We start from the raw sequence: 12,580 nt of genomic DNA, 5'->3' as shown, positions 1-12,580 counted from the left end.
CCCCGCTTACCTGATGACGTGAGCGACCAGGAAGCCCTGGATCTCAGGGCTGCTGACAAAGGCCAGCTCTCCGTTGCCGTGCTCCTGGCAGTGCTGCTGCGCCTCCAGCCACTCGGCCTTCTCCACCACCAGCTGGTAGCAGTGGTTGTTGCCCGGAAAAACCAAGCCGTCGGGGGGACACATGGGGTGAACCGCTGCGAGAGGCAGAAGAACACAGGCATGATGCCCTTCCTATGGGATCACACACCCCAACCCAACCTGCGGCACAAGGCAGCAGGAGTGTCTTGCCCGTCTTGATGCCAGCAAATCCCATTCACTGCTCAGCTGCTCTCTGTGCAGTCCTGTTCGTGGCCCAGCACAGGGCACAGCACTGCTTGGTCAGCCCAGGTAAAGCACACAGGGGTGCGAGGAGTACCTATGGACTCACCCCTTACTCCTCATTAGGAAGGAGTGGTAAGGGTAGCCTCAGGACCCAGAGCCACCCCCTCCCTTGCTCAGCACCCTCAGGCCTCCCAGCCAGCCCCGCTTACCTCTGCCCAGCTCTCCAGCCTCTGCCGTGATACCGTACAACACCGTGAGGCCACTGCCGCCTCTGTTACGGATCCGTATGTCCAGACTCTCGTTGGTCTTGATCAAGGAAGGGCACTGCAGTTCTAACTTCTGGGGCGAAGCCACCACCTCAACTTCTGCCTGCACGTATGTGAACCTGGTGCCCACAAAGAGGGTGGCGGTGACATTGTACTGCCCAGGTAAGGCGTACCTGTGGACAACTGCATTTCCAGTGGTGTTGAGAACCTCTGTTTGGTCCCCAAAATCCCACTGTAAAGTGCTGACGGCAATGGGAATACTGACGTTGAAGAGCACGGCCTGGTGTAGGCCATACCGGGGCTGGAGTCCTGTGAAAGACACAGACAGCTGAGCCTCGAAGGGAAAGTGGACGAGCGATGGGCCACTGCAGGCCTGCCCAGGCAAATGCTCAGTGCAAAACAGCAAACAACTGGAGGAAGAGTTCGGTTCATGGGCAGAACCACACAAACACTGCCCCTGGGTGCTGAAACCTCCGAATTCCTGGCCTTCGGCGTAACAGAGGGCACTGCAGGTCTCCTCGGTGAGGTTCCCGGGGTGAGCAGACGTGAAGAGGATGACCAGTTCAGCATCACCTGTGTGGTTGCTTGTCAGGCACGTTATATATTGAGCTCCTGGGGGGAGAACAGAAGATCCTCTTACAAACTGACACTGTGAAGCCATGGCTTGATGAAACTCCAAGAGACACCACCCCACACCCCGGTGAGTGGGCTGCGTCTACTCCAACCGCTTCCTTTTTGAGTCTTGCCTGGCAGTCTTCAATCCCTCAGCAATGACTTCCATCTCTTTCTACTAACTAATGCCAACAGAAATAAAGCCACTTCCACAGATTTATGGAGCAGGAATGCACAATAACAGGGGTCATTGGAGAGCCTGACGGTGCCACAGGGCACGGAGCCACTCACAGTCTGACCCTGAAAGGAGGCCCAAGGAGCAGCCCCCAGGTAGGGCCGGGAGAAAAGGCTGTCCCTCGGTAGCACCGTGGCTGGGCTGGTGCAGTTTCACTTCCAGCCACAAGCCTGTAACCAAACACAGCTGGGCAGAGGGGCACACTGGGGCACAGGGGAATTGCCACAGGACTCTCCCCGAGGCCCACACTGGGGGTGCGCAGACATTGCAGCCACCTTCAGCCCCGGGGACAGCCGAGAGCTTCCCACCCGCCTGCAGACAAAACGTGGTGCTAGAGAAGAGGACAGTGTCACACAGCCTGTACCCGGGAGGTGCAGAAGGATGCATTCACAGACGTCCGTGTCTCACCCGCTGGGGCTTTGCTCCCCCCCCAGCCGCTTGCAGAGGCCCTGCCCCAGGCACACGGTGCTCAGCCGCAGCCCAGCTGGGGCCGCCTGCCTCCCGTCCAGCTCTGCCCACGCAGCCGAGCCGGGGCTGCCTGCGTGTTTCTGCTGGTTGCTACAACATTCCCCCAAACATCTCAACGGCGCTGGCCTCGCGTGATCTTCCCATATCCAACCCATCCAACCGTCCGGCCTTCTCCACGGCCTTCCTGCAAACGCCGGGCCACTTTTCTGAAGAAAAGTCCCCCTGAGGAGGGCCATGCGTGGGAACCACCTTGTTTTTAACACCAGCCTGGCTGTGCTCCTTAGCTCCCTGCTGGCTAGTAACAGCTACCAGCAGCTGGCAGGCTCTCCCCAGCCTATCCCCTTTTTACACTGAACTGCCCCAGAAAACATCACCTGCAAAGATTCAGCTTGGCACGTCCTCCAGTCCCACCAACTCCAATGATATTTCACAGCTTAGAGTCAGATTGTTAAATGCACGAGAGAACGAAACCCTCCGGCCAGAGACGGGGCTAGCACCACCTGAGGGCTGCTTGAAGCTGGGTCTGTAATGAGTTTGCTGATCCCAGCCGTGGTGTGACCGACTATCCTTAATGCATCAAGGTACAGCCGTATTCTACCATTATGTGCTTAATTAGGTTAGAACTAGGGACTTGAGGCATACGGAGGTCTAGCTGGGATCACCAGCTGCCCTTGGGCCCACCGTTTCCACGGGTTTAGTCACCTTGCCCACCACAGCCCGCCGTGCCTCCTTACCACAAGTAGTGTTGACGAATGAAACGTTGAAGAGAGAAAGGTTTGCCACCGCAGGAGGCTGGGCACATCGCGTATCTGATGCCTGGAGAACCGTCACTTTTCTGTCTTCCACCCAGCGGGGCAACCAGGAAAGTTTGCAGTCACAAAAAAATGGATTCCAACTTAAGTTTCTGTAACAGGAGATCAGAGAAAAGTTGTGCATTAACTTGACAACGGGAAGCATGTGCTAAGTGTTAATTACAGCAATGTGCAGATCCCTCACTGTTCCCATCTGCGCAACTCCAGCGAAATGCTTCAGAAAGAACTGCTTAGGGGAGTTAATGAATAGGGAATCAAGCAATAATTAACATGATTTTTCTAGAGGCTAGAATTAGGCAAGTACTCCAAGTACTTTTTTCACTCTACAAATAATTGTTGCAATTAGAAGCAAATTACAGACACAGTCTTATATTTAAAATAGTCTGCCATCTAACAGCCATTGGATGTAATGGCAGCCTCAGCAGCTAAGGGAGACTATTTACAGCTCCATTAAAAAATAGCTAAGAGAATAAAATTGATCTGTCAAAAAAGAAATGCAAAGTCAATGATAATCTTTCCATGTGGCAGTTTAATGAAAAGATGGAAACTTTAATTGCAGCTAAGCTTGATCCAAATTACAGCCTTTGGCATTCAGCTGCGAACAGGACAGAGATGGAAAGATGTTTGTTTAGCTGACGCCAGCTGGGCTGGGCTGCCGCAGGGGCTGAACCCAGGATTTTTATACTGAAAGCACCACTTTGCAGGCCAGCCTCAGCAGGGACAGGCTCACTTGGACACAGCATGGATCCCTTCTGTCTTTTCAGTGCCATTTGCAAGTAAAAATGCAGAGCTGAAAATGCTCTTTGTGTCTTAGTCTTCATGGAGAGTGCATAGCTGAGCTTTTTCCTTGCTTGCTGAGAGTGATTGCACAGGGTTAATCCCTGGGGTCGTGCAGATACAGAAACACCATTCTGTGCTGTGATTTCGTGTACCCCTTCTGGAACTGTGTGGCGTTCCCTGGCATCACGTCACGTATCAGCACGGATTTTAATTACTTCAGTTAAAAAGCATTATAAGGGTAAGAACCTGAATCACTTAGGGAGAACTTCTCCAAGTGTCTTCAAGCGACTTTGACAGCTGTGTGGCAGCTTTTCATTAGGTCCCCGGTCCCAGTGTGTGACCACACAACCAGGAACAGCGAGCAGGGGCTGGAGCACGGCCAGAAACCGTGACACCTCCGGCAGAGCTGGTGTGGGAGAGAAGCAGAGAGGCCAAGAGGGCAGCAGCAGAGGCTGGAGGTATCCAGGAGACAGAAGCAAAGTCTGGGAGGAGGTTAGGCTTGAAGGGTACCGAGAGGACCCAGGAGCAGGACACAGCCTGAGGAAGAAATTGGAGAGGGTCCAAAAAGGAGCTGCGGGGACTGCAGGAGGGCGAGGAAGCAGCAGTTGGAGAGAGGAGAAGTAACATCAGGGAGGCCTGGTAATGAGAAGGTGGCAGTCAGCGTATCCACTCCTCATCCCTTCACGGCAGAGGAGCAGCCAAGCAGATTTAGGCTCCCTCCACCAGCTCCGTGTTTCCTAAGGTTCACAAGTTTTTAAAATGTCACGGAGAAAGACGAGGCTTGCACTGTCAAAACCTCACCAAGGGAGCAGCTGGCAAGCAGGCAGAGCTGCAGGGGTTAATGGGGACGGAGGGCTTCAGTTCCCCCCTTAACACAAATAGCAAAGAGTGTGCCACCACTCGTGGCGGAGCAGTTCGTAGCCCTGATCTCCCCAGGACAGTGCTGCCTCCCACCCCCAGGAAAGGGAAGGGCTGTTTCAAGGGCAGGTCTCAGTAAAGAGCCGGGGAAACAAAGAGAATGAACTTACATTTCACTTAAATTAAATAAATTATCAAATATTCCATCTTCTAATGTAGAAATCTTGTTGTGGCTTATATCTCTGTAAAAAATGAAAAGGGAAGTTCAGCAATCGTTCATCATACTGGTAACAACTTCCTTGCCAACACACAGGATCAACCTCTCTTCCAAGCCCTGCTTAGTGACTGGCTACCCTCTGACCACCCCTGGTCTCAAAAGCTACTTACATATGATAGCAAAATTTTCTGTGAGAAGCTCTGTCACAGAATGACAGAGTGTTTCGGGTTGGAAGTGACTTCTGGAGGTCATCTAGTCCAAAACCCTGCTCAAGCAAGGCCACCTGGAGTGGACTGCCCAGGACCATATCCAGGTGGCTTTTAAGCATCTCCAAGGAGAGAGACTCCACAACCTCTCGGGGCAGCCCGTTCAGTGAGTTTGCGAACGGTCTCTCCCCTTCTCCGGGCCCACACGGAGTCTGCACAGTTTTGGTGAAATGAGACATGGCAGGGTGTTGGGAGCAGTGGACACGCAGGCAGGCCTTTGTTCCACCAACGCTGGGCTCCTCAAAGGACCCTCGTATTCAGTACCCAATTCCCTCCAAAGCTAAGTGGGATTTGAACACCACAGCCTTATCCTCATTTTCTGTTTTGCAACCCATCTTGTGACAAATGTAGCTTGCTCTCCCGCCCCGATCCCCCCTCCACCTGGCAGTGCAGCCTGCCCGCCCCTGCCTGACTCCCAACGCCAGTGAGCAATCGGTTGTTCCTGGGACTGTGCAGCTCAACGCCCCGAGGAACGAGACCACGGACACACGCAGCTGGGGCCCAGCAGCTGAGGTCGAGCGAGAACCAGGCTGACTCGTGCAGCACAGGCGTGTGCGTGGTACCAGCTGAGGGCCGCGCTGGTAGCGGGACGGCTGGAAGGGCGCCGCGGGTACTTACAGTTTTGCCAGAGAAGTCAGGCTTCTGAACGTCTGAACATCTAAAACACTGATCTCGTTACTGGAAAGATCCCTAGAGAAAGAAAACACAGCTTTCAGCTTTTGTTCAACTTTTTGTCATTCCTCCATCACTGGAGCTTAGAAGAGCCTTGCTCCAAACTCCGTCCAGGCTGCAGGCAGAAAGGTTTCGGTGTGCTAGCAGGGAACGGTTCTCCCAGCCAAGGAAAACACCTCTCCCAGCTATACAGCATTCGCTGCTCACAGCTTTGTATGAAGTGTACATAAAGATTAGGACTATCATTATATGCATACCATTCTACAGCATATCTAGAGCAATTACAGACATGACTAACGTACTACCAAATTTGAGGTATCCTTCAAAAAATTATGCAAGTCTAACATATGTTCAAAGAAATAATTAAGAAAGAGTTTAGGCTAAAATAGTAATTAACTTACAGAAGAAAAATTTGGAGGAACTTTCAAGTCTATCCCTAATGCCAAAGAACAGGTAATTAATTACACAACTGATGCATTCAGCTTTAAAGATCTTTTTGTCCCTTTTTGAAAAAACGTACAAGAAATGAAGGAGCAAAGAATACTTCCTGTTTAAAATCAGGCTAGACTTTCCCTATAAAACAAACACCGTTTAGAAAATCTTTAATCACTCTCTGTAACACTAATAGCCTTCAACTCATCCAAAGAAAAATTGTTTTTGTCCTCCTATTCAGCTCTCTGTTTTCACCTCACGTCCTCTCTTTCAATTTTAAAATGTCACTCAGCTAGAAGTGAAAGTTTCGCTGATTGCTCCCTGCTCGTTCCCAATAAACTTCACTCTTCGGTTTCAGATGAATCCCCGTTGGCCAAAACCTTCTTTTAGCAGCACCAAAATACTTATTCCGAGCCCTTGCAATGGTTATTCTCCTTCCAGGATTTCTGGCAGCGCTGCAGGGAGGCGGACAGGTCTGGAGGCGCTGCCCAGCTCCCCGCAGCTGTAGGCACGCTGCACCGACAGAGACATCCTCCGACCCTGCTCCCTCCTCACCTTTATCCTGAGCACCTCTTGTAACTTCGCCTCACTGTCTCACTTCTTATTTTTACCCCCTCATGGATTAATTCTTGATTTTGATATTTAAACTTAATTTATCTGAATGAAGAGAATTACGCCAAATTGGCAGACAAACTACTTATGATTCCAGGAAACTATGGGGATAAGTAACAAGGATGGATGTCTCTTTAAAAGGTTTGAGTTTATTTTTCCCAATTTTGCTGTCCAGGAGTTCTCTGCCAAGCTGAGAGTGGATTCAGAAGAGTTCACCAGCAACACCACTAAAGAAGGCCAAGAAATGTGCAAAATAAAAGATCAACAAACACACTTGAAAAAAAAAAAAGCTCGCAAATGTGCCAGCCAGCCAGGCAGCCTACGGCGGGAGGGCCACGCCAGCAGGACTGCGCTGCAGAAGCACGGTGTACCTGTCAGGTAAGCAAGGGCCGAGCTTTAACAGCAAGAGCATTTCTCTGCTCCTCTGGGAAACTGGAAAATTATCCAGTTAATTTTTAGGCAGCACCTCGAGCCCCAGACAGAAGGAAATGGCGTTCCAGCTCCGACGTCTCTCGTGCCCTGGCCTTTTTGCTCCTTGCCCAGACAAGAGAAACCTCCAGAACAAACCGTGCTGTTACAAAATCGGGGCTTTGGCGTCTCAAAGAGCCCCTTGGCGACGCCGGCTGGCTGCACGGAGAGCGTGCGCAGGGCAGGGCCAAGCCCTCGGCACCACCGATGGCGCTGGGGACCATGTGGCGGCCGGGGATGCCGGCCCCAGGCCCCGGCTGCCCCCACGCTGCCCCGGCTGCAGGAGGAGCCCCCGGGCAGGGCCGCTGACACCAGCCCCGGCCAACAGGGAAGATGCGAGCAGGGGCAGCAGGTCCCAGCTCAGCGCTGCGTTTACACGGCTCGCGGACTGACACTAGATGTCACTGCGCGCTGAGCAGCGCAGAGGGGAAGAGATCCTGCACCGTTAGGTACAGGCCGGAGCCTAATTCCTTCGCTATTTTCTACCCTCGCCATCACGATTTGATGAAGAATCAGCAGAAGGCCTCCCAGCTTTCCGCCTCCCCAGAGCCCCCCGGTGAGGAGCCCCGAAGGGGAGCAGAGCCCCGCTGGTGGCCCCGGGCGAGAGGCCGGGAGCGGCGGCGGTGCCAGCGCCTGCCACCTCCAGCCGCCTGGCTCAGCTCGGCTCCCGCTGCTCGCCCCCCAACTTGTATGGAAAATAATATTACGCCTTCCTGGCATGGGAAAGATGGCTGCGAACCAAAGTAGGTTGCAGAAAAAAAAAAAAAAAAAGGCAGGAAAGAACTACCGACCAATAAAACCCCCGGCACAGGCTGCGGGACGGAGCTCAGCCCCGGTGCCACAAACTGCCACGACTGTATTTTCCCAGCCCGCTGCCAGGCTGGAGGAAATTCGGAGCAGGTTCAAGGCAGAGCCGAAGCCAGCAGCAAACAAAGCTCCCCATTGAAATGCGCAGCACATGCAGACTGCCGCTCTCCCCCACGAGAAGAAAGAAAAACTTGGTTCAGTTGTGCCGGGGGTGGCACTGAGAACGCGCTGTGGTGCCTGGAGAGAGGGCAGCTGTGGGCTGGCCACAACTCCTTGATCCCACCTCAGTTTCCACACCTGCAAAGCGGAGCTGTGTGCTGCCAAAGGAGGCAGGGAGAGCTTGGCCCACCCCTCTGCAGAACCTGGGAGAGGCACCAAAAGCCACCGACGACTTCGGTACAGAAGAAGAACTGTGTGAAGGATGCCCTGCGGGGAGAGCTCCCTGCGCCGCTCCCCAGACACCCCAGAAAACGCAGCCACATTTAACTTACATAGCGAGCAAGGGAAGTTTTGAGAAAACTTCTTCTGGAAGTAGAATCGGTCATGTGGGGAAGGCGAAGCTGCGGAGACGCGAACATTTGGTAACGAGGGCGTCTGCCCGAACCTTGGGAGCCTGGAGCTCCTTCCCAGCTCCGCTACCAATTCCTGCGCAAGGCTGGGCGAGCCCCTGAACCTCTCTGGAGCCGCGTGTGCCGCAGGGAGGGCGGCAGGGCTAGCGGCAGGGCTAACGGCAGGGCTAACGGCAGGGCTAGCAGCAGGGCTAGCGGCAGGGCTAGCAGCAGCCCGTCCCACGGACGGAGTGTGAGCAAACATCAGCCACAGACACCGCCACAGACATCTCCTGGACAGGGCCCATCACTTCTGGGGGTACAAATCACACACAGCCCTCGCATGCCCTAGAGCAGCCGCCGGCAGGGACCAGCAGCAGCGCTGGGAGCCCCCAGCCCGGCCACTGGCGCTGCGGCAGGCGGGGGGCGGCCGGGGAACAGCGGCTCCACGTCCCCGCGGCAGCCCCGGGCAGCGGGGGTGTTTATTTCTGCAGCGCTGCGGTGGACGGGCTTTTTTTGGTGCACTGCTGTTTTTTTCTTCTTAATTCCACAGAACATATAATGTCGAGCAGAGTATAGCACGCCTCCGCCTGCCAAGCCTGATGTCATGCTCTCATTATGTCATTTGTGGGCCCGCTCACTTCACAAGAAAAAAGGGAGGGAAGGGAAGGGAAGGGGGGGGGCAGTGCTGGCTTGTGCCTTCCCCAGCCCTTTTGGTGCGTGGAGCCCCGCCAGAACAGTAATGGGAAAAGCATCCGCAGACAGGGAGAAGCGTCTGTGCAGAGGGGAGCCTGCGTGCAGGCGGGGGGAGAGCTGCAGCGACTCATTAGCAAAGGAGCTCCAGGCCTGCGAGCCGCAGCAGAGCTGACTGCTGGAGGCAGTGGAGCTCCAGAGGTGCCAGGGAAAGGAGGCAGCTTGGGCATGTTCCTGTTTCCACCCAGAGCCTGCACAGGAGCCTCTGCAGTGTCTGTAAAGGGGCTTACACCAGAGCAGGAGGGATAAAGCATTCTGCCTCCAGCACACCAGGTGTCCACGCACCCCCATCTTGCAATCACAGCAAAAGCTTTTCTTTCTCCCAGCCCATCTTCCCCAGCTGGCCTGGCACTGCAGGATGCACGAGGTGAGTAAACGAAGCCTCTGCAGCACCCTTTGGGGAGAATCGCTTTTTTGCTGTGGGTGTGCAAGGCTGAGCAATCCCCAGCAGCCTCCCTCCACCAGCCAGACTTCCCTGAGCCAGGACAGCCCCCACAGAAAGGGGTTTGCCTCGTGTTTGTGTGACCGAAGTGAAAGTCATGGGACAGGGCCGGGCCCCATTTTGGTCCAAAGACAGAGTTTTAGCAGCTGGAGCAGCTACACAGACTGCAGAACAGCTGTGCCCACGGCATCCAACAGCCGGTGCTGTCTGACCCCTTCCTCAGCCAGCCTGGGCTCTGCAAGAGCCCACAGCAACAAGTCCCCTCACCCGCACGCTTTACAAGACCCACTGCTTCCTTGGGTTTGTTTAGACCTGTGAGAGATACCACTTCATCGGACGCTGCCCTATTTTCAGCACGGTGAACACCGAATAATTGTTCTTATTTAACTTCTCCACCCCACTCCCGATTCCAGAGGCCTTTCCTGGGCTGCCTCAGTCCCACTTTCCCCAGCACAACTGCCAGGGGAAGGAGCTCCCCTTTCTGCCCTCGGCACACCGCACAGACCTCGCCCAACACCCACCCGGGGGCACCTTCAGGACACGACGGGTGCCCGGGCTCGAGCGCGCGGCACGCGGGCAGGAGAGGCACCGACCGGCGGCAGCAGCAAGCCCCGGCCCAGGGGACACCACAGGTGGCATCAGGGCACCTCCGCTCCCATTTCTAACCCCCCGCTGGGTCACGCTCCCCGCCGAGAGCCAGGCTGCACCGTTCACACCTTGCAGAGGGAAGACAAGTGATGGGGGACACGCGAGACGGCTTCTGGGACACGACAGCCCCGCTCCCTCAGAGCCCTCGGCCAGCTGCCGGCAGCAGCCTGTCCCAGAGGCAGCCCACACGCCAAAACGCTGTCCTAGGTGCCACCACGGCAAGTGCTCTTCTGCCTCCAGGAACAGCAGGCAGCACGGTGCCCCACGCAGCAGCGCTGTGCTGACACCGCCTGACGTACGTAATAGACTTTCCAGAAAAGCGGAGGAAAAACCCTATGTGTTTTTGCACGCTTGAGCCAGGAAAATTATAGGTTTTTGCTGATCTGATTCCTTTTTTTTTTTCCTCGTTTTTGGCTTGCACCTCTCCTAGGAAGCACAGTAGGAGTAGCAGCACTTTGTGCGCAGAGCGAGGAACAGAGATTGATGCCACAGTGGCGAAGGAGATGTGAAAAAGCACGGGCTCACGTGTGCAGAGCGGGGTGCCTGGCGAGGACCTGCAGCCCTGCTCGAGGTGCAGTCCCGAGCGGGGAGCAGCACGCTGGGGCTGGCAGCCGGGGGAGCACCCTCAGCTCCCGAGGCTGTCACAGCACGACGACAATTTATTTGCTCATTTTAAATTTATGAGTTTCAAACGCTGGCCCGAGCATCAGCTCTCTCCGAGGAATTTGCCCCAAAAGATGTTTTCACAAATATTCATCTAAAAAATAAATGTTTTTCTTCCCACAGCAAAATCCTGACTGTTGATAAGGACAAGGCAGGCTGGGACACAGGCGTTTCTGCACTGTTCGTACACGCTGTGCTCTCCTGGGAGAGCTGCACAACGCTCTCACACATGCCCTTGCAAGGCAGATGTGCCCAGAGCGGGTCGGGCTCGGCACGAGGAGCCCCAGGTGTGAGCCCCAGCTCTGCCACGGGCTTGGGGCAGGACCAGGAGCGGGGGGTGCAGGCACTGCCTGCTCCTGCTGCCCCTCCGAGCTCCTTCCCCTCGCAGCCTGCACGGAGCTCTCCCGGAGCACCAGCAGAGCGGACACGCGGATCTGGAGTAGATCCCACTCGTCCTGCTCCGGGCACAGGTTCCCGGAGATCCCGCAGAGGGAGGTGATCTGCAGGGTGCACAGAACGCTCCCCGTGGCTCTCGGCATAACGGGTGAGCTCAGGGGTGAAGCTGGGCACTGCGTGTCCGGGTTCCTTTCGGCAGCCAAAAAAAGGGGCTGGGAGAGCCTGTGCTTCCAGCAGCACGGGAGGAGACTGCTCTGAGCCCTGCATGAGACGGAGCCGAGCCGGGGACCCGCCAGGCACGGCTGTGCCGCCGCTCGCCCACGCTCCCTCCTCGCCCTGCGGCTGCGCCCACCCGTGGCACGGGGACCACGCGGGGACGCGGCGCCAGCTGAGCGCACACCGAAGGCACCCGAGCGCCAGGTGGGGGCTGTCTGAGGCACAGCTGGGACCGAAAGAGCAGCTCCTCGCCTCCCGCAGCCAGGCAGCTTCGCTCAGACCTTCCCAAATACGGTTACGAGCAGCAGGAGCGGGGATGAAGGCACTGGAACGAGGGGACGCGTTACCTCCCGGAGCGACGTCGTGCTCTGGCAGGGCGGCTCCCAGGCACTGCCACCCCGCTCCGTCCCGCTCCCCCCGGCCGGGAGGGCTGGGTGGGGGCTTTTCACAGAGGCTCCCAGGAACCGGAGCGCTGCTGTCTGCACAGGGACCCACAGAACGGCTCGTTTTACAGGCTATTTTTAGGCTGTGACAGACTTCATCTCCTCGTTCCCAACGTTTAAACAATGGAGCCGAGTGCAAGGGGGGCACTGGGGAGCCACCGAGGGCCTCCTGCGCTTGTGGGGGTCAGCAGGAGCTTCCACCAGCACCACGGTGGGATGAGGAGCTGGCTACAGCTCCGGATGGTCGCTGCCACGAGAGGCTTTCCAAGGCGGCTCCACCTTCCGAGCCACCAGCGCCCACAGCTGGCACTGGAAGCGGTCCTCCCACTGCCAAGAGGTGAGCTAAGGTGGCAAAACACAGGGCTCGAGACATCGCGGCAGGAGGTACCCAGCCCTGCTCGGCCTCTGACATCACACTGAAAGATCGGAACAGAGAAGACCGAGTTTGAGAAAGCAGCAACCCAAATATTTAAATAAAGTTAATGTCCATAATTAGTGCTGCACATAAACAAGCTGTCTGCAGCTTCATCCAGCTAAATGTCAGCCCTGCAAATATATGTTTGTTTCATGGAAAGTTTGCACAGAAACCAAAGATCCATCAAAACAAAGCATCTTCCCAGCACACATGGCAGAGCTCAAGAAGAC

The 12,580-nt window shown here is 55.6% G+C and overlaps 1 protein-coding gene across 1 annotated transcript in view; it reads right to left on the bottom strand.

The window, feature by feature from the left end:
- PKD1 (polycystin 1, transient receptor potential channel interacting) overlaps positions 1–12,580 on the bottom strand; it is an 88,811-nt gene that overhangs the window by 46,377 nt on the left and 29,854 nt on the right. The window contains exons 2-6 of the mRNA XM_048065985.2: positions 5,454–5,525; positions 4,523–4,594; positions 2,637–2,806; positions 531–1,199; positions 11–194 (exon numbers count right to left, since the gene is read on the bottom strand). Coding sequence (XP_047921942.2) covers positions 11–194; positions 531–1,199; positions 2,637–2,806; positions 4,523–4,594; positions 5,454–5,525 — 1,167 coding nt within the window. The remainder of the gene's footprint in view (positions 1–10; positions 195–530; positions 1,200–2,636; positions 2,807–4,522; positions 4,595–5,453; positions 5,526–12,580) is intronic.

This window comes from Anser cygnoides, chromosome 15 (genome assembly GCF_040182565.1).
Source record: "Anser cygnoides isolate HZ-2024a breed goose chromosome 15, Taihu_goose_T2T_genome, whole genome shotgun sequence".
Taxonomy (NCBI): Eukaryota; Metazoa; Chordata; class Aves; order Anseriformes; family Anatidae; genus Anser; species Anser cygnoides.
This window is presented reverse-complemented; position numbering and strand designations above follow the sequence as displayed.